Here is an 18264-nt window from a genome sequence, read left to right on the forward strand (position 1 = left end):
GAAAACCAAACACCTGTGTGTGAAGTCATGCCTCCGTGCGTGAGCGTGCAAGTGTGGATCTGTGTATGTTTGCTCAATCTGATGCATATGTGTGTCCTGTCTCTAGGGAAACGACAGATACACAACCTCGGCAGCCAGCTGCAGCTGAACCAGCACTGTCTGGACACAGCCTTTAATTTCTTCAAGATGGTGGTGAGCAAGCACTTGACAAGAGGGCGAAAGATGACACATGTCATAGCCGCCTGCCTCTACCTGGTCTGCAGGACAGAGGGAACGCCACGTATCCTTCCACAATGATCCCTAGGGTGTGAAACCCAAGTTAAACACTTTGTGAATGATAATCCATGGAAGAAAGTGTGCACAATTGAAATAGGGTTAGGCACTTTATCCAAAATAAGAGTAAATCTCAAGTCTTTAACAGCAAGAATCCTTTAGCTCAATCTTGTAATCATGGGGTCAATGTATGTAAATAAAATGTGAAATTTATATATATACCTTTATATATGTATTTGTGTGTATGTAATAAAATGTTTTGGTTACTGTTAAAAGCAACTAAATTATTAAGCAAGATTTCTTTGGTTAGCCAGTTTCATCAGAAGTTGGACCAGAACCAAACCAGCATAAACCAACCTGGACCAGCATAAAAATTCATGCTGGTCTAAGATATATATATATATTTTTTTATCAGTCCATACTATCCCTAGGGAAAACCTGGTTTAGTGTCTGAAGGGACGTGTCAGGATGTAAAAACAATAGTGCTGCAATATGCTGTGAGAGAAGAAAGAGAGGAAGGGGAAGAGTGTTTACTCCACCTTTCTGAATCTCAGAGGATGTTCCCTGGAGTAAATCATGGAAAACAGCCCAGATTTTCAGTCTCTGTCCTGGTTGTGTACAACAGCTACTGAAGTGACATTTATTTGACCCTTCCTTGTGAATACTGTTGTGAAAATGTGAAACTTGTTTGAGAGACTGAAGTAAAATTCTAAGTGATAGTTGAAGGAAATATCACTCCCCTGTCCCACATTTGAGTTTTTCCTCCAACCTGTCATAATTCTGTCCTCAGATTATGTGTGTTTGAGACTCGCCACACCTGTGTTACAACATCTGAGCGTCTGGATAGTGTTACAGCACTGCGTTCACTCTCACAAACACACGACATGAACCATCCTATGTGTCTTTTTGGGTCACACCCAGATCTCCACTCTGCTTTTGTGTAGCGTCAGGCCTGCCCGGGTACCTGGTGTGCCGTTTAGAGTTACCAAAGGAGAATTGTTACCTGTCTCTGAATGGGGCTCTTTCAGATGCATGCTAAGATACGGTACTTCACACTGAAGAGCAGACACAAAAAGTCCTGATGCGCTTACAGTCCACTACTTTACAGACCGCCACACCCATTCCAAATATTGTCCTGTTTTGAAACGTGCACTGTTCATCTTTGCCTCATCAAACATCCATGCATTTATCATATCGTTGTGATGTAATAAACACAATTTTTTGGACAACTATATAATTTTTAGTGCTCAACTAAATTAAGTATTTTAAAATAATTCTTATTTCCTAAAGTATTTATAGATAGTATCTTGACTTGTTCTTTTAAATATTGGAATTATTTAATTTGAGCATTATTAAAATATCTCCGCATTCTCAAATTTCTGAATTTTCTTGTTCAGTCTAGCCATTTACCAGTGTTTCCATACTTTTGGAGTGTTTCTAGCAGCCTCACAGCTTGTTTATACCGGTCCTTTAAGGTGAAAATTGGCTGTTGTTCTGCAAACATTGATTCAGCGAGCTTCACTGACCTGATCTGACAATTGTTGGGTAGACAGGTTATGATTTCAGATGCTCATCATCAGATTCTTGGTTTTTGTTTAGTGTTTTTGCTTAGTGGTACATTTCTTACATAAATGCCCAGTTCTAAAAACAGGGATCCCTTCAAATGCATGCATCTTACAAACATAGTACCATGTGCATAAGCATGATAAAAGCTTTTCATAATTTCATAGGTTTTGAACAATGTGTTAAGTGCAACAGCATTAATCAGGAATAAGGTGCAATCACATCAAATTCAGTTCATAAAGAACTTTAAAGAAATGTACTAAAAATAAATTACATAAAGATAGAATATATATATATATATATATATATATATATATATATATATATATATATATATATATATATATATAATGTTTTGTATTACTTTTTTTTAAGGATGCTGTTATCAGTATAATTTTATTGAATTAAAGTATATCAGCAGTTTTTGACAGTGGTTCATATCTGTTCTTGTAGCATTTAAAAGTTAAAGATTGATGTCAGTCATATAAGTATAAATACTCTCTGTCTTTCACGGCAGGCCGTAATTAAGGCCGTCAGACTCCTGATAAAGTGGGGTTAGCTTGTCTTGTAGTGATGCTAATCTCTTTGCTAAAGGGGGCATTAGTCACTGTGGAGACACATGCCTCAGGTGTGTGTGTGCTGCTGTGGTGAGCAATGACAGATTGTCAGGGTGAATCTCTTGCAGAGATGAGGAGATCCTGCATGCCGAAGCCCGTTGATGTGAAGATGATCAGTAACAGTTACTGAGCTGTCCGTGTTAAATGAATCACTGTGACCGGGATTGATTTATGAGCTAGATTGATTTATTACTGTTAGCTGTATGGTTAGAAAAAGATGTTTAGATCTTTATCACACTTTTTTAAATCTAGCTGTTTTGTATTCTTCCCTTAACTTGATGTACAGACATGCTCCTGGACCTTAGCGATCTTTTACAGGTTGGCTTTCTTTCATTTCAGTTCCTTTCATATTTTTTTTTTTCCACAATACTTACTCTGAATAACATGATGCAACTTAAGCGGCTGTGCTAACTCACATGATGTTAAACCTTGAAATAATATTTTATACCCTCCATATGACCATATGGAAGAAATACTGTATGAGGTATTGCATATGACATACCAGGTAAGCAGATGTCAATGTTGGGTAATAATATGAGAAATTCTGTTATAGTTCCAGCTTTAGTTCATCTCATATACTAGCATAGATTCTCTATAATTCTCTAACATTTAAGGGATTTATACAGATATAAATGCTGGAAGTTGTGATTTATAAAATGTTTTAAATCTGATTGGATAATTAATGTACAATTCTATTATGCTAACACTTAACGACATATAGAATTATGTTTTTTATAATTATTTAATAAATCACTAAGACATTCAAGGCTACGGAACAGTGATTTTACATCAAGAGCATAAAACTTCTGCAATGCACATCTTTTAACACAGCAAGTAGGTAATATTAGGCTACATTTTGTTTGTGAAACAATACACAATCCTGTCTTTATGACTCTATAGTTTTACAAGTAGTAATTTTATGGCCAGATATGTATGTGCTTAAGCACTGGTGTAATGTTATTTTTACTCCCCAGCTTTCCACTGAGCTAGAACTGCTATAGAACAGACACTAGATGGTTGGGGCAGAGGCTCAAATATGTCATGAATCTTTTAGCAAGTGTTGCTACACCCAAATCTGACGAGACCCCAATTTATCCCACCTGGATGCCAGGCTAACTAGGGACCAAGTGCTCAAGTCATAACACCTCGTCATTATTAGGGGTGCCTGAAGTTCACATATTAACAGGTTACTGTGTTTTTAGTGTGTGTGTGTGTATTTGTAAATATATGTGTACATATATACACATACTACTGTTCAAATATTTTGGGGAAGATGTTGATGTTTTTTTTTTTTTTTTTTACTGTATTTTTGTTTATGCCTTTGTGCGCATAAGAGGCCGCAAACCGACTTTGTTTTAAAGACTAATTATGGAACATGTTTAATCAGCTTTTGTTAACATCGAAAACTGTTCCCATTGAATAATTCAGAGCTTTTCGTTCTATTTCTTATGGTTGTAGGTTAATGTTTACATTCTGGGAAAGACCTTCCTGCTGTTGGCTAGAGAGCTCTGTATCAACGCTCCAGCCGTCGGTAAGTCTCCCTCATGACCTCTCCATGACATCTCTAATGTAATTCAGCTGACCGGAACATTGCTTTTGAATGAACCTCATTAATAAAACAGGCAGGATCTCTCAAAACAATTCATTTGCTAAATTAGTTATCGATAATACACTGCGGTTAGATCAATACAAGTATACTCATTCTGTTCATTTGATTTGGCCTATGGATTCCTGGTTGCATCAGAAGGAAGAAGATTTGCTGTTATCGTACCCTCATCCACACATTGAGCTACATTTCCTGCAGTAGTCTGTAATTTAAGATATTTCAGGCACAGGTTCATAATGTTTCCACCCATCTGGAAATTGTATTCATAGTGAGTTGCAGTCTAGCCAGATGTAACTAGGAGGCACTGCTACATGTCCAAAAATCCATTATGGTCCATCATATACACCACAACTCTTTTCCACCTTCTGTGCACACTGTGAGGACAGAACAGGTCTGCAATTTTTTTTTAAAGACTCATCTAATTAGACGAATCAGAGACAAAATGGTTCAAGCATACACCAGGGAGCATCCCAATGTTAACGTACTGGGCATAATCCAAGAATGCAGTCTGATTAGCAGCTCTCCATGTGTCATAATTCCACATTCATCTGTTTTTGTGTGGGGGTTTTTTAGGTCAAAAATCTGCTGTTTTACCAAACTGCATCTGCTCCATGTTTACTAAACCCTCAATTAGAATGCAAATGGTAGAGCAGCAGATACTATGGGCTCAATTCAAACAGACTCCCTTTTCAGTTCCTCATGCAGCCCGCTGGGGATATAATAGGTTCTTTTTGTGACCTTTCAAGATGAATATTTCATCCACATTTAACAATAACGGTCTCATTTACACCACTGCTGTTGTGGTGTTTTTGGATTTCAGTTTGAACATAATTAATCTTATTACATAGCTCATTTGCTTATATTACCTCATTTAAATTGTTTTATTTTAAAGTGTATATAAGACACTTAAATGTATATAAATCAAAAATTTCAATTCAGTTCAACTTCCCTCGTTTCTGAAGTTGGGATTGCACAGAACGACATCATTACATTCTTTGATGCATTTCATAAAAGTCCATGAAAAATTATTGAAAACAAACTTTGGATTTGAGTCACAAAAACATTTATAATCTGCAGTTCTGGAAGCTGATCACTAATACAAGACATTTTATTTGTCAGTCAGCGTCAAGCTGAAAACAAATAGGTTATGTACAAAACATGACACACTAGTGGCTTCCATCAACTATCAGAGCAGTTCAACTTTCTTCATTTATATATATATAGAGATCTGCTTGCTGCAGCATCAATAATTAAATCAAATATAGAATTTTTGCAATAAATAAAGCTGAAGAACATTCCTTCCATCTGAGTCCACTGTGGTTCTAAAGCGCCATTACCATCAAGTTCACTGCTGCTACATAATAAAAGGCAAGAGCCTCACGAGACCCTGTATTCAATCAATCTTAATTCCAGTGACTGGAATGCACTGCAATATGGACGTCCTGACATTTTCAGGCATAGAAGACCAGCTCTGGGATCTGACCCCCCTGTACTCCAGTTCCGTTGGTACTGTCCGAGGAACACTGGAACTGGAAGGTCACCTTTCCACATTGCACTTCCGTCATACCCTCCTGTCCAAAGTAACTAAGTTCATTCCCATCTAATATGGCACTGACTGTGTAGAAGGTGTCCTGCTCCACTTGGACAGGGTGTTCGAACCATACAGCGAAGGTGTTGCTAGATCCGTCCGAAACAAATTTTGTTAGGTTCTGGGCCAGTATCACTCCTTGGCGCTTGAGTTCAATTTTGACGCTGTACTCTGCCTTTCCACCACTGGAACCGTACAAGCCAAGCCCTGCAATGAAGATCCTCTTGTCCACCGCAAACTGGATGCTATCACAGCGTCCGCGATAGCGCCATTGGTTACTACGGTAAGCAGAGGACTGGAAACGATGGCAGCGCTGTGGCGTCAGACCCTTTCTTTTCTGCAGTGGGAATTCCAGCTTAGGCTTATTGGCAGCCGTGTACCACAGGAAGACGTCATGAGTCTCTTCCAGTGTTAAAATGTCTGACTGTGCAGCTCCATTGGCGAACTCCTCCAGGGTCATGGTTGGGATACGAACCAAGTAGAGAGCCTTGCCCAGCACTGCCCTTTTATTACAAGAGGTTGGTCCCAGTCCCTGCCTTTTGCATTCAGCAATAGCCCAATCGAGAGCCGCCTGGAAGACCACCGCCTCCCGGGTGTTGAGAGTCTCTCGCTTTAGTATGATCGCCAACGTTTGAAGATCAATCTCACAAAAACCCTCAGAGCAAAGCGCCAGCTCAGCCTGAGCATCAATGACCTCCCAACACCGCTGGGTCAGCTCAGGCTCCTCAAACAGTCGACTCTGGGATAACAACACACAGGCATTTTTGGCCTCCAGGCTTGTCTCCAGAAAGGTGACACAGGCCTTGGCCAGTGCAGGCACTATATACTTTTTTGCAGCGTACAGAGTGGCCAGCACTGTGTCCGCTTCAAGTTCAATCTCATCGCTGTACATGTACCTGAAAGTGAATAGAAAAAGGACTTAGAAATCAACAATGTCTTTTTTAATAGCTGTTATACAAGCATTAAGCTTTGCAGTGATTGAGTGTATAGTTACATGGGGTCATGGGTCAACAATACATGATTAAAAAATGAGGAAAGATGAAATGCATCTTAGAAATCTGCTATTTGTATTCATATTAAACCATATAAATCCAACAGTCAAGAAAATGTTGTGTTAATTCTGAAAAATGTCATGTGCTGTAACAAAGTAAAAATAACATTTTGCATTACACCTCGACTACATTTGAAAAACACTTTTTTTGTTGATTTTTAAATAAAAGAAAGAAAACATCATATTACGGATTCATAATTATCGTCCTGAGGAGGGACTATTTAACATTTTTCTCTTCCACATTGGTTTCACCAAATGACTTTTGCTGGACAAAAGTTTCCCAAATATTAATTTGCATTTGTAAAAAAAAAAAAAAAAAAAATCCATGATTTTGAAATTTCAGGAATTAATAAGAGGAAGAAACTGAGTGTCACATTAATGACACATAAATTAAGTGCAGAACTTACTTCAAAAGAATTAAAAAAGCAGCAGGCTCCACGTCAGGAATATGAATCTCAGATTCTCCTTCTGCTAGATCTCCATAAAACATGGCACCGAAAACAGAACTCCCCACTGCCAGCACATACTGGAAGCACAAAGCCAAAGAAAAGCGGTCAAGGAGACGCTTCATGAAAGAGGCACTGGAGATGCGTTTGACTCGGTAGGATTCGCTCACCTTGTGTGCTGGAACTTTTTGGGCTGCGCCAGGCGGACCCACAACGAAATGAACATCTGCCATGAGTTCGTTATTGAACATCAAAGCATTCCTGAAGAGAACAAAATGCAACAGAATATTTCGTTTATGGACCTTTAACAGCGTAGATGCTTCGAAAAGCAAGCCGAAAGCGCCCTTACCTCTCTCGTAGCGTCGGGTGAGTGGAATGCCAGCTGGCAGTCTCGACGTTATTATTGTTGATGTTCTGCTGAGTGGCAGTTGTAGTCGGCGTTGTCACCGTTTGAGTGACTTGGACGATGGTCTTTTTGCTGGCAGCGGTGACTGCTGTGCTGTTAGTGTTGGGAAGGTTGGTATTTATGCTGGCAGGATAGAGTTCTGCAGCCATCTTCTTCCTCAAGGACAAAGTCACAATTTCATAGCATGCTGGCAGCTTGCTGAGCTGTTTCCCACTCTTTCTTGTCCTTTTTATGGTTTCTGGAAGCAAAAGGAAAAACGTCAAAAACTTCATGATCCTGCCATATAGGCAATCTGGCGTTGTTGGCATCAGCAAGTCTATCCACCAGTCTGCAGAGTAACGTTAATTAAAAAGCAGGTGTAGCGGGGAAAAAAACAGCTCCCTTTAATTTAATTAGAAATTAGAAGCCTCAGTCATAAGTAAGTTACACGCGCTTCCTGAGCATATTTTCCATTTTCGACACATTCACAAAAAACAAACATAACCGTCCAGCAGAAATATTCCAGCTCGAAGCCTTTTTCCTCTTTCTCATCGCATCCTCGCGATCCTTCATCTCGGACTTTGTACAGTGAATGTAACAGGATGCACTAAAGCAAACTACGGTCGGTTAAATAAATCAAGAGGTCCGGAATCGACCACGGAAAATGCTACGTGGTCCTTGTCATTCTAAATATCTGTGGTGTATCCCCTCTCAAGCGTCTCTACCCTGTGTTGTAAAGCCCGTTTTGTGTGACGGGCGACGACGCCCAGCTCTCTGTTGACAAATCAAACTACGAGTAAATCGGACGTCAGTGGCCCAAAGGCGCCTCCCACAGCCGAGCCGCCAGGCCCCCTCTCGATGAATTAACCCTTTTTTATCATTGTTTTTAGGGTTAGGAACTATTTTTGTAGGCTATTTAATTTATTTATGTTTAGTTGAATCTGACCTAATAGCCAGAGTCGTTTAATTCACGATATTGTTTACAATGTATTTTCATGTCACGACTTCCACCAACACTAAAAAAATCAAAATGTATCGCATTCCAGTGCTATATAACGTCACATATCATCATGACCTGAGGCCAGATTTGATCAGCTTAATATGAAATCTCACGCAAAGGTTTGAATGGATTTTGTTTTTTAATTTCATAAAGTAACTTTTTCCACCAACGCACAATACAGAACTCAACAACGCTTTACAACCATCAGCTTCAGTTGCAGTGTTTCAACTTCATAGGATCGGTCAATTTGCTGATGCAGCCTTAATGTCTCATTAGGGGATAAACATCTGCAACCAAGTGCTCAACCTACTAAGCAAATCTTTGATGTGGTCGGTAGAAATATCGTCCGCGTCCACAATTAACATGTCCGATCAATGGCGCGAGCGATCTGTACAAACCGTTTTAAAGAGATAAAGTAGCAGCAGAGCAGAGCTACCGTCAGCAGTGATTTGTCCACCGAAACGGACTCTTTAGTCGAAGTAAGATGAATCATTATTTCGCGATTCATTACAACAGTAACCAGAGAGGAACTTAAATAGCACACCATTACTCGTTCTTTACCTTACTGAGCCGACCGAAGAGCAGCTGCCAGGAAAATACATTCAGGTTTGATGTTTGAAGGCTCGCTGGCAGCCAGGAGCCATGTTAATCTAAATCTACAGTGTGCATTGAGAGAGAGAGAGAGAGAGAGAGAGAGAGAGAAGGGGTTGGGCTTGCACAGCTTTCCCGGATCTCCAACAGAGGGCTCCGGCGCTGGAAACTAGATCCCTCGCCTAAGATAAGCGGCTTATCTATCTCTCACAATTTATACAATTAAGTTTTTTTTTTTTTTTTTTTGGCAAGACAAAGTGCGTGAAACATGTAAATTACTTCCAGTAAGTCACTTTGGGTCAGAGAGGCTGGTTTAGGTTTTAAAGGTGCACTGAGTAATGTATTGCTAATTAAAAAGTTTTATCATTAAGAGAATTTAATAACCTCTTTGAGAAAGTATGATTGAAATGACATAAACTCACATAAGATGACAGCTCCAATCATATCCATATTTTATAAAAAGCTGTGTTTATTCTACATGAAGTAGTTGTCCACTCATGGACACGGCTGTGTTAGTTGTGTATGGCAGTATATACTGGTAAAGGGAAATAACTTGAAGAACAAAACAGAGCATTACATGTTAAAACCATTTGCACAAAAACATTGTGTTTATGATTACGATAATAGATTAAAATAATATGATAAGAAATTGTTTGCATTATCAAGAAACATTAACAGCTGTTTTTGTACAGCTAAAAAAAAAAAAAGTAGACACCAGAAGCCTTGCACATTCAATTTACTAATGGCTGCACCCACTCTTAAGGCGTGTTCACACGGCAGGATAATTAGGCCGATTTAGCCCCGATTCACCCCTTCCGACAATCTTAGGATGCTCCGATTATCGTAAAATAATCTGATCAAATATTCCTGCCGTGTGTGGTGTGTTAAGACTGCTCTCCTCTGCTCGGAAGAACTTCGAGACCGCTCCGATCTCAAATCGGGGATATCAAACATGTTGGATTTATTTTGCCCGATTTCTTCTCGTGTGTGGTGTCCCCCGAGGACAAACAATCACGCAGCATGTGGACTGTGGCATGTAGCCAATCAGAAAGCGAGGTGACGAGGCAGTGATAGTACCGGGAAACAAAATCAAAACAGCTGGCGTATATAATATAACAAATACAAATAAAGTTGATGGGCATAACTACATCCACAACTGCAGTCCACCAGAGTACATGGAAACGAATATATGAACGTTTATTTCAACGGTTATTAATCTCTGTAGTATGTTACAACATTTCTATGAGATAAAACAACAACTTATCTCCATCTTATGATATAGCAAGTATAGTCCATGCTCGCGTTGTCTCCACCTCTTTGACCATCGCCTTTTCTTGTTTTTCTTACGTTTTTTCCATTAAAAACAAAGCACAAACTATGGCCACTGCATCCTCTTTATCCGCCATGATTGTTTACTCTGAAGTCACGTTTGATCTCAAAGGATTTTGCAAGATTTCCCGTCTGACCTGGGAATGCTCGGGAGTCAAATCGGTTTGTGTGTGATGTGTTGATATTGCCGTGTGGCTGCACACCACACACAGAACGACCAAAACTGTTAGACCCGTGATTTTCTATCGCTGTGTGTGGGTTCTCTCATATTTGGAAAATCAGCCGACAATTTTAAAATCGTCCCGTGTGAACCAGGCCTTAGATTAAATATTAGGTGGATATAACGCTTTTAGCAAACGCTCAAAGTGAACAAAACTCAAACCAAATTAGTCAAAAAAGAAGCATAATAGGCAGCTGTGTAGCAGCAACAGTCATTAATGTGACAGTTTATTACTGTTGTCAGATACTATAGAAATGAACGAGAAGTTCTGTAACTCTCACAGGAAGTAGTAAGTCATCCTGAACGTTTCGCCTACTCTTTTGTAAATACTATGAATTTGGACATTACTCTGTTCACATACTGTATACACATGTCTCTAGTGTATATGATATAAAAACTATTTCAAGTTTAACAGTACAATACTGTCAGTTTACCATTAGATGATCGTTTTTTCATAGTCATTGTTTTTTTTGTTGTGTAGTATTCATTCAATTTTGTTCTCTGCATTTCTATAGTTTTATGTGGGTTTTTATACATTTCCACTTTGGACTGCAGAACTAACTGTATTGAAAATACCACTTCTGCCATGTGCTACTTTCAAAAGATCTTGATTAGCGCTTTCAATTTAGCACTCCCACTGTGTCAGAATCAAGCTTCCCCCAAGCAAATGATGATTTAACAATTACAGACACATCAGACAAGTGAAAGACAAGGTCAGAGAATGAGTTTGAGACGTCTGATCCCTCAATGCACTTTCTAAGGGATGTGATTGTTCAACCTAGATCAGAACCTATTTTAGCACCAAGCATCCTCCATAAATAGGGTCTCTGTTGTTGGAATATGCAGAATGTGGCTTTCTCAAGGATTTTTCCTCAATTTACTGCTGTCTACAATCCTCACCAAGAGGCATATTTTTCTGCAAAGCCACGTTTCCCATCCCCACCAACAATTCTCACAGATCTAATTGATTATTTCTCCCTGTATTCATTTGTCACTTTTCCCTTAATCAAGCTCTGACAGCCACAGTCTCACAAATCAGATCATTTTACAGCCACGACTGAAATAGAAGTCTGAAAATCAATTTATTTTTCAGAGCAGTATGGATAATTCCAAAGAATATTACATGAGAAAATTAAATTGTTCTTAAACGACTTAAAGTATTTCCTGTTTCACAGACAGCACTGAATATTTGTTCTGTCATCTGCTCTGCTCTAGTATTGCATCAACAAATATGATAATTTATAATAAAACTGCCTAGCAGTATAAAAAGGCCAGTGACTGACACAGTGTCTACTATGTCTCATAAGTGCAGGTGCAGTCCTTTAGTGTAGACTTAGATAGGATTGGAGATGTCCCTTTCCTTAGCTGAGCTCATTTCCTTCTTATTAGGACAGCAGTGATGTTTGGGCTTTATTGGGCCAGCAGAATGAGTTTACCCAAGGACTTAGAAGTAGGTGGAAGTGAGGGATATTTGCTCCCACAGAGTGACTCTAAGTCAGGCCTCTTTTAAAGGTTCCCATAGGAGGACTGTATTCTAGATTCAACATCGAGTCACGGAGAACAACCAAAAAATTATGTTTTTTAAAATCTTTTGAAAGGGCATCATCTAAACAAGGTGCACAGAGATGAAAAGCCTTGATTTGTAATAAACTCAAACTCAGTTTTCAAATTGGAGTTACAAATTTAGGTTATGTTCTCAGGTTCGTGTCCAGTCACTGATTACAGATCTGTTGATTTTTTTTTTTATTTATAGATCCATGTCTGTACATTCCACGATTCGCCCACATGTTGGAGTTCGGTGAAAAGACTCATGAGGTTTCGATGACTGCTCTCAGACTGCTGCAGAGGATGAAAAGAGACTGGATGCACACAGGACGGCGACCATCAGGCTTGTGTGGTGCAGGTAAATTGTCTACTGTTCTAATGATAAACACTATTGTTTTTGGAGGTCTCTTGAACATTTTGTTGATCCAGAAATTAGAATTCCATCCATACCCCCCCCCCCCCCTTATGGCATTGCAAACCTGTACAATTTTCTTTTTTTTTTATCTGGGAAACACAAAAGAAGTTATTTGAAGAATGTTTCAACTGTTTATATCCATGCAATAAAAGTCTGTGAGGTCCTAGTGAAATCCTTGTTCATCTTCTGATGAATGCAGGGTTTAAATCAAATTGAGAAAACTTGAAACAAACCATCATGAACCGTAAATCATAACACAATCTTCATTTTTTTTTTGTTTAAACCTCAGTCCTCTGTTTCGGATTAATCTCTGAGTTGATAAAAGATTCACTAAGCCATCTTTGTCAGCTCAAAATGAAAATAGTCTATGTGTTTTTTCAGTCATCAGTTTTGCACATCTGTCAGATCATAAAGCAAATCCCTTAATGTGCTAAAAGTTTGACTTGGGAACTGGAGCAGTGAGTTCCAGAACAAGGATAAAAACAAGATCATGGCAAGTGCTTTACCACCAGTGCCCTCGATCTGAAGCAGAACACATTGGACTCTGCGCTCTGTCGTCAGAAAGATCCCTTGATTGCTCAGGAATAGAAGGCAAACTTCCTTACTGCATCTCTAGTTCAGCCCTCTCTCACCGTCTCATTTTTCCCATCTAACATCCGCTGCTGCAATATCTGAATAATTGAAAATTCATCATTAATCATTCACAGTGTTCAGGGGAATATGGTTAGTGTAAATGTCAGTTTTCTGCATTGAGGTTGATTGTTTTAGAGCGAGGAGAGTAAACATAACTACACTTCACCTTCTGGCTAAGTGTGAATTCTGCAAAAACAAAGATAAAAGCAAAAGGCCTTCTTGCACTTGTGTTTGTGTGAATGCTTTCACTCAGAAATTATTATTCATCAGTAAGTCTGCACTTCGATTTTTGCTGAATTTAGTATACAACAGGGCTTAAAGCTCTCTGGCACTGTGTTTGGCTCATAGACTGTATAAAAACATGGACGTAGTGTCTGTGACATCACCCGTAGACTCCTGAAGAGCGTTTTTGAAGCTTAAACTTTGTAAAGCAAGCCGTCGCCACCACGTGACTCTCCTGGACAATCCAAAATGGCCAAAAAGGTGGGACCTGGTTGCTGAAGCCATGCCCAGCTAGCGCGACGGCAGTGTCAGCTGCAGCGGCAATCCACCTGTCACTCAAGTGACCACGCCCTTAATTATGCGGAAATGTAAGGCTTAATATAATTTAAACGGATGAGTTATAAAAAAAATTCACCCCCCTCACAGTTGTCATGAAGGGCAAAATTAGCTATATAGACCAAACTCGTTTTTTGCACCAGGCTGTAAACATGTTTTTTTCTGCTGTAAAGTTGGCCATTTTAATATGGGGAGTCTATGGGTCGGACTCTCTTTTGCAGCCAGCCTCAAGCGGCCAGTCGATGAATTGCAGTTTTAGTCACTTCCTTGTTGGCTTCACAAGAGAGAGCTGGAGGTTGCCGCTTAGTTTGGCTGCGTGAAAAAAATAAAGCTACATTTAAAAAAATGCAAAAAAAACTTGTTGATTATCACGTTGAGTCCATGAGTTCGCCTACAAATGGTATGAGAGGGGCAGCTTTCACTCTCAACCCACCCAACATTACTAGCCAATCAGAATGTTTTGCTCTTATAAAAACGAGACACGCATAATAGTATCCAATTGCAGCCCTGATGAATGGAGAAGCTCGACAAAAAGCTATGAGGCGCAATGGTCAAAGATGTTCATAAAGTGCATATTTACATATAATAACTAATTAAAAAGAAGCAAATCTTTGTAAACAGCTCAAAGTAATCTTGTCATCTACATTAAAATGATATTATTGGCAGAACATATTTAACATGATTTTTGAAAAGGTCCTGTTCACACATGATCCATTAAAAGTAACTTACCGGTAATTTACCAGTGAAGACTGTAGGTGTGACAGGGTCTAAACCCTTCATTTGAATTTCATTCAAAAAAATTCTTCTGGGAAAACTGTGTGCATTATTTCACTAGATTTGTTAAGTAAATAATTAAAAACCCTTGCCAACACAGGAGAATACATCAACCTCCTGTATGTCTAAATCTGCCATGTATTGTACATCGCTATTTAAAATGAAAAGTTTCTACATGTGGCCAAACATTAAAATGTAATGGATTTAAACATCATTTAATCACGCTGAAAGTGAAACGTCACCAGGCTGTTGATGCTCTCTGCAGGTATTTGTTTTAATAGATAATGTACTTAAGTTATGTTGATATTATGTGTAGGCATACCAAATTATGTATATTATCAGTTTTGTTCAGTGTAATCATGTAATTTTTTTTGTTTTTTATATTTTATTTAAGCCAATTATTATTGCCTCATCATTAGCTTATATATAAATAGTCATACTAAAGCCTGTTTTTCACTTAGGTTGGTTTGTTAAAAAATCAGATTGTTAAAATATTCAGTAGATTACTTGATTACCAAAATAATCATTAGTTACAGCCCTAGATTAGTAAAAATATTTCTAAATTAAATATTAAATATTTACTTTTTGCAATTAAAAGATAAGTATTTTGTCACTGAAGAATTCTTAAAAATAGTGCAAAATAAGTATCTGTATTTTGTCTCATCTCGTGAGCTAAGTGTATTGTCACACCACACCCCTAGTGTCGATAAGAGGTAATATAGCTCATAATTTTTCAAGTGTATGATACAGCTTTCTTTCTGCAGGTCAATCATATATTCGTGAAAAAGAAAGTCAGTTTGAATAAATAAAGCAATAACTTTGCCATAGTATCCTTTCAAATGTTAAAGTTTTTTTTTTTTGCTTTAACCCCTGATACAGTTAATTTTAATTCATTTAATTGATTCATTTGACAGTACAAACTTTTACAAAATATTCAATTTCAAATACATGCCATTCTCTTTCTGTTTATCAAAAAATCCTGAATATGTATCACCATTTCCACATGTTACTTGATCAGCAAATCAGCATATCAGAATAATTTCTAAAAGATCATGTGACACTGAAGACTGAAGTGATGGCTCCTGAAAATTCGGCTTTGCATTACAGGAATAAATTACAATTTTGAAATCTATTCAAATAAAATCACATTTTAAATTGTAATAATTTAATAACACTGTAAGTCGCTTCAGATAAAAACGTCTGCTAAATGCATACATTTATTTTTAATTTAATTCATGTTAGTAAACATTTTAATAAGTGATCTGAATTTTTTTTTTTTTTGTGCTTTAGGATTAAAAAAGAAAAAACCCACACAAGTGTTAGTAAATTAATATATTGTTTGCTTATAGAAATATTGTCTAAATATATTGGATGGGCATTTGGTTTTATGTTGACAGTGAATGCAAATAGGATTGTATAGTCTTGTTTTGTTTTTTTTCTCTTAAACACAACTCCGCAGCACAATTTACATAATGCCTACTAACCAGGTTATTATATTGCACAACACACCTCAGTATCTTCAGAGATTCTTTTTACAAATGCTCCCTTACTATAGAAAATGCACTCTCAACACTTCTGTATGGTAGATACACTGTATATTTTGCACAGTGGTGAAATGTCATGCAAATTGAGAACAATACTGTTTGGGACATTTTGCAACATTTGTCCATGGACATTTATCCTCATTTCCTCTCCCATGTCCTCCCAGCTCTGCTCGTAGCTGCTCGTATGCATGAATTCCGTCGTACGGTGAAGGAGGTGATATCTGTCGTCAAGGTGTGTGAGGCCACGCTGAGGAAAAGGTGAATATCATGGCTGATCTGAGCAGATTTTTAGAGAAATTAACTGCTTTTGTCACCCAAGGACAAATAGTGTCCCAACCAATGTTTGATACATAATGTTTAAATACCTCACATTTAATGTCACAGTAGATTATATATAGTGGTGCAATATTGGTATCAGTCAATATTAGATATATCTTGTCAATTTTATTAAATATAATTGAATAACTGTGTCAACCAGGCTGACAGAGTTTGAGGAGACCCCCACCAGTGCTCTGACCATCGATGAGTTCATGCGAGTGGACCTTGAGAAAGAATGTGATCCTCCGTCTTTTGTTGCAGGAAAGAAAAAACTCAAGATGCAGCAGGTACACATGGGGGACACATTGCTGTTTAGATATTTATTTATTTATTTTTGAAAGAAACTTATTCTTATATTTAGCAAGGACACATTAAACTGATCAAAAGTAAAAGCCATTTATAAATAAATGTACAAAAGTCTTCTATTTTAAATAAATGCTGACCTTTTGAACTTCCTATTCAAAGAATCCTGAAAAAATATTTCACCGTTTCCACAAAAATATTAAGCAGCACAACTGTTTTCAACATTGATAATAATAAGACATTTTTCTTCAGAAGTAAACTCTTAGAATGATTTCTGAAGAGTCATGTGACACTGAAGATTGGGGTAATAATGCTGAAAATTCAGCTTAACCGTCAAAAGAATAAATTACTTTTTTAAAATCAAATATACAAAAAAATGCTATTTTAAATATGACTGCTTTTACTTAAAATTTTTATTAAATAAATGCAGCCTTGGTACGCATAAGAAATTTCTTTCAGAAACATTACAAAATCTTACTTACCCAATACAATGGTGTGTGTGTGACATGATATGAAGCTATGAATATAAGATTCAGCCATATGAGACTCTGGATAAATGGTTCTCTTAATTGAAATGCCATTGTTTCAGCTGGAGCAGGAGCTGACCAAGAAACTTGAGGAATACCAAGGTTAGTCTGTCCTCCTGGAATGAGATATTGATTCTCGCTATTGACTCAACATGGCATCTGAATGCTCTCTGTAGTGCGGTTATCTTGGCTTATCTTGTCCACCTTACCGACAGCAGCTGTTTCCATAAACACCTCCATATTTAAGGACTATACATCATTACTTGACGTGCCATTAGCATACATGATCTGAACATTGAACACACTCTACCAAGGAATCAATGTTGAATGCTGAATATATTTCAGACAAGAAATCAAACTGTCTATCAGACATCAAGCTAATGTGTATGTGTGTGTACGTTGTCTGCAGGTGAGATCAACTCATACCGCGATGAGATTGAGACACAGCTGGCAGCGAGCAGCAGAACCAAACTGAGAGGGATTTATGCCTCCTACGCAAGAGAAGGTAGATCAAATCAAGTGCTCTGCATCATTTATTACCCCTAGGCTCATCTGAGCACTGTTTGCTGATGCCTTTTGTTCTTAATGGAGAGGATTGTGTAGTTTTATGCTGATTCACGTGTAGATATAGCTTTTTGTTTCATGCTGTAACATCCTTTCAGATGATGACTGTGTGTCTTTGGACTCTGGGATGACTGGAGATGAAGACATAGAGGATGAGGAAATGGAGGCAGCAGCCCAACATCTCAGCCACGAGTTCTTCAGTCAGGTGCTTGAGCAGGGGGACCAGGGAGGAACGGAGGATCAGGAGGGGAGCAGGAATACAGTACCGCTCTCCAGTCAAGCCACACACGTGCCAATGACAGCCCTCCTCGGCCCTCTGCCCAGTGCGGCCAGCCTTGGTCTAACAGACTCCATTCGGGAATGCATCACAGAAGAAGACACAACAAACAGTGAGTGTGCCACTTCCTCAGCACA

General features: G+C 38.3%; 2 protein-coding genes across 3 annotated transcripts in view; one reads left to right on the forward strand and one right to left on the reverse strand.

The window, feature by feature from the left end:
• LOC127938629 (transcription factor IIIB 90 kDa subunit) overlaps positions 1-18264 on the forward strand; it is a 64724-nt gene that overhangs the window by 10592 nt on the left and 35868 nt on the right. The window contains exons 4-12 of the mRNA XM_052535366.1: positions 107-280; positions 2740-2771; positions 3912-3984; positions 12423-12572; positions 16303-16396; positions 16617-16743; positions 17349-17388; positions 17696-17791; positions 17949-18239. Of these exons, the coding sequence (XP_052391326.1) occupies positions 107-280; positions 2740-2771; positions 3912-3984; positions 12423-12572; positions 16303-16396; positions 16617-16743; positions 17349-17388; positions 17696-17791; positions 17949-18239 (1077 nt within the window). The remainder of the gene's footprint in view (positions 1-106; positions 281-2739; positions 2772-3911; positions 3985-12422; positions 12573-16302; positions 16397-16616; positions 16744-17348; positions 17389-17695; positions 17792-17948; positions 18240-18264) is intronic.
• On the reverse strand, positions 5106-9304 carry LOC127938630 (BTB/POZ domain-containing protein 6-B). Of its 2 annotated transcripts, XM_052535368.1 has the most exons (5): positions 9091-9304; positions 7494-7788; positions 7315-7405; positions 7106-7224; positions 5106-6543 (listed from the first exon to the last, which is right to left on the reverse strand). In XM_052535368.1, the coding sequence occupies exons 2-5, from the start codon at positions 7697-7699 to the stop codon at positions 5511-5513; spliced, it is 1449 nt and encodes a 482-aa protein (XP_052391328.1). In that variant the 5' UTR covers positions 7700-7788; positions 9091-9304; the 3' UTR covers positions 5106-5510. The 2 variants fall into 2 exon arrangements, with proteins under 2 accessions (XP_052391328.1, XP_052391327.1); XM_052535367.1 differs by lacking the exon at positions 9091-9304 and having other exon boundaries at positions 7494-8278.

The sequence above is a fragment of the Carassius gibelio genome, chromosome A20 (assembly GCF_023724105.1).
Source record: "Carassius gibelio isolate Cgi1373 ecotype wild population from Czech Republic chromosome A20, carGib1.2-hapl.c, whole genome shotgun sequence".
Lineage (NCBI taxonomy): Eukaryota > Metazoa > Chordata > Actinopteri > Cypriniformes > Cyprinidae > Carassius > Carassius gibelio.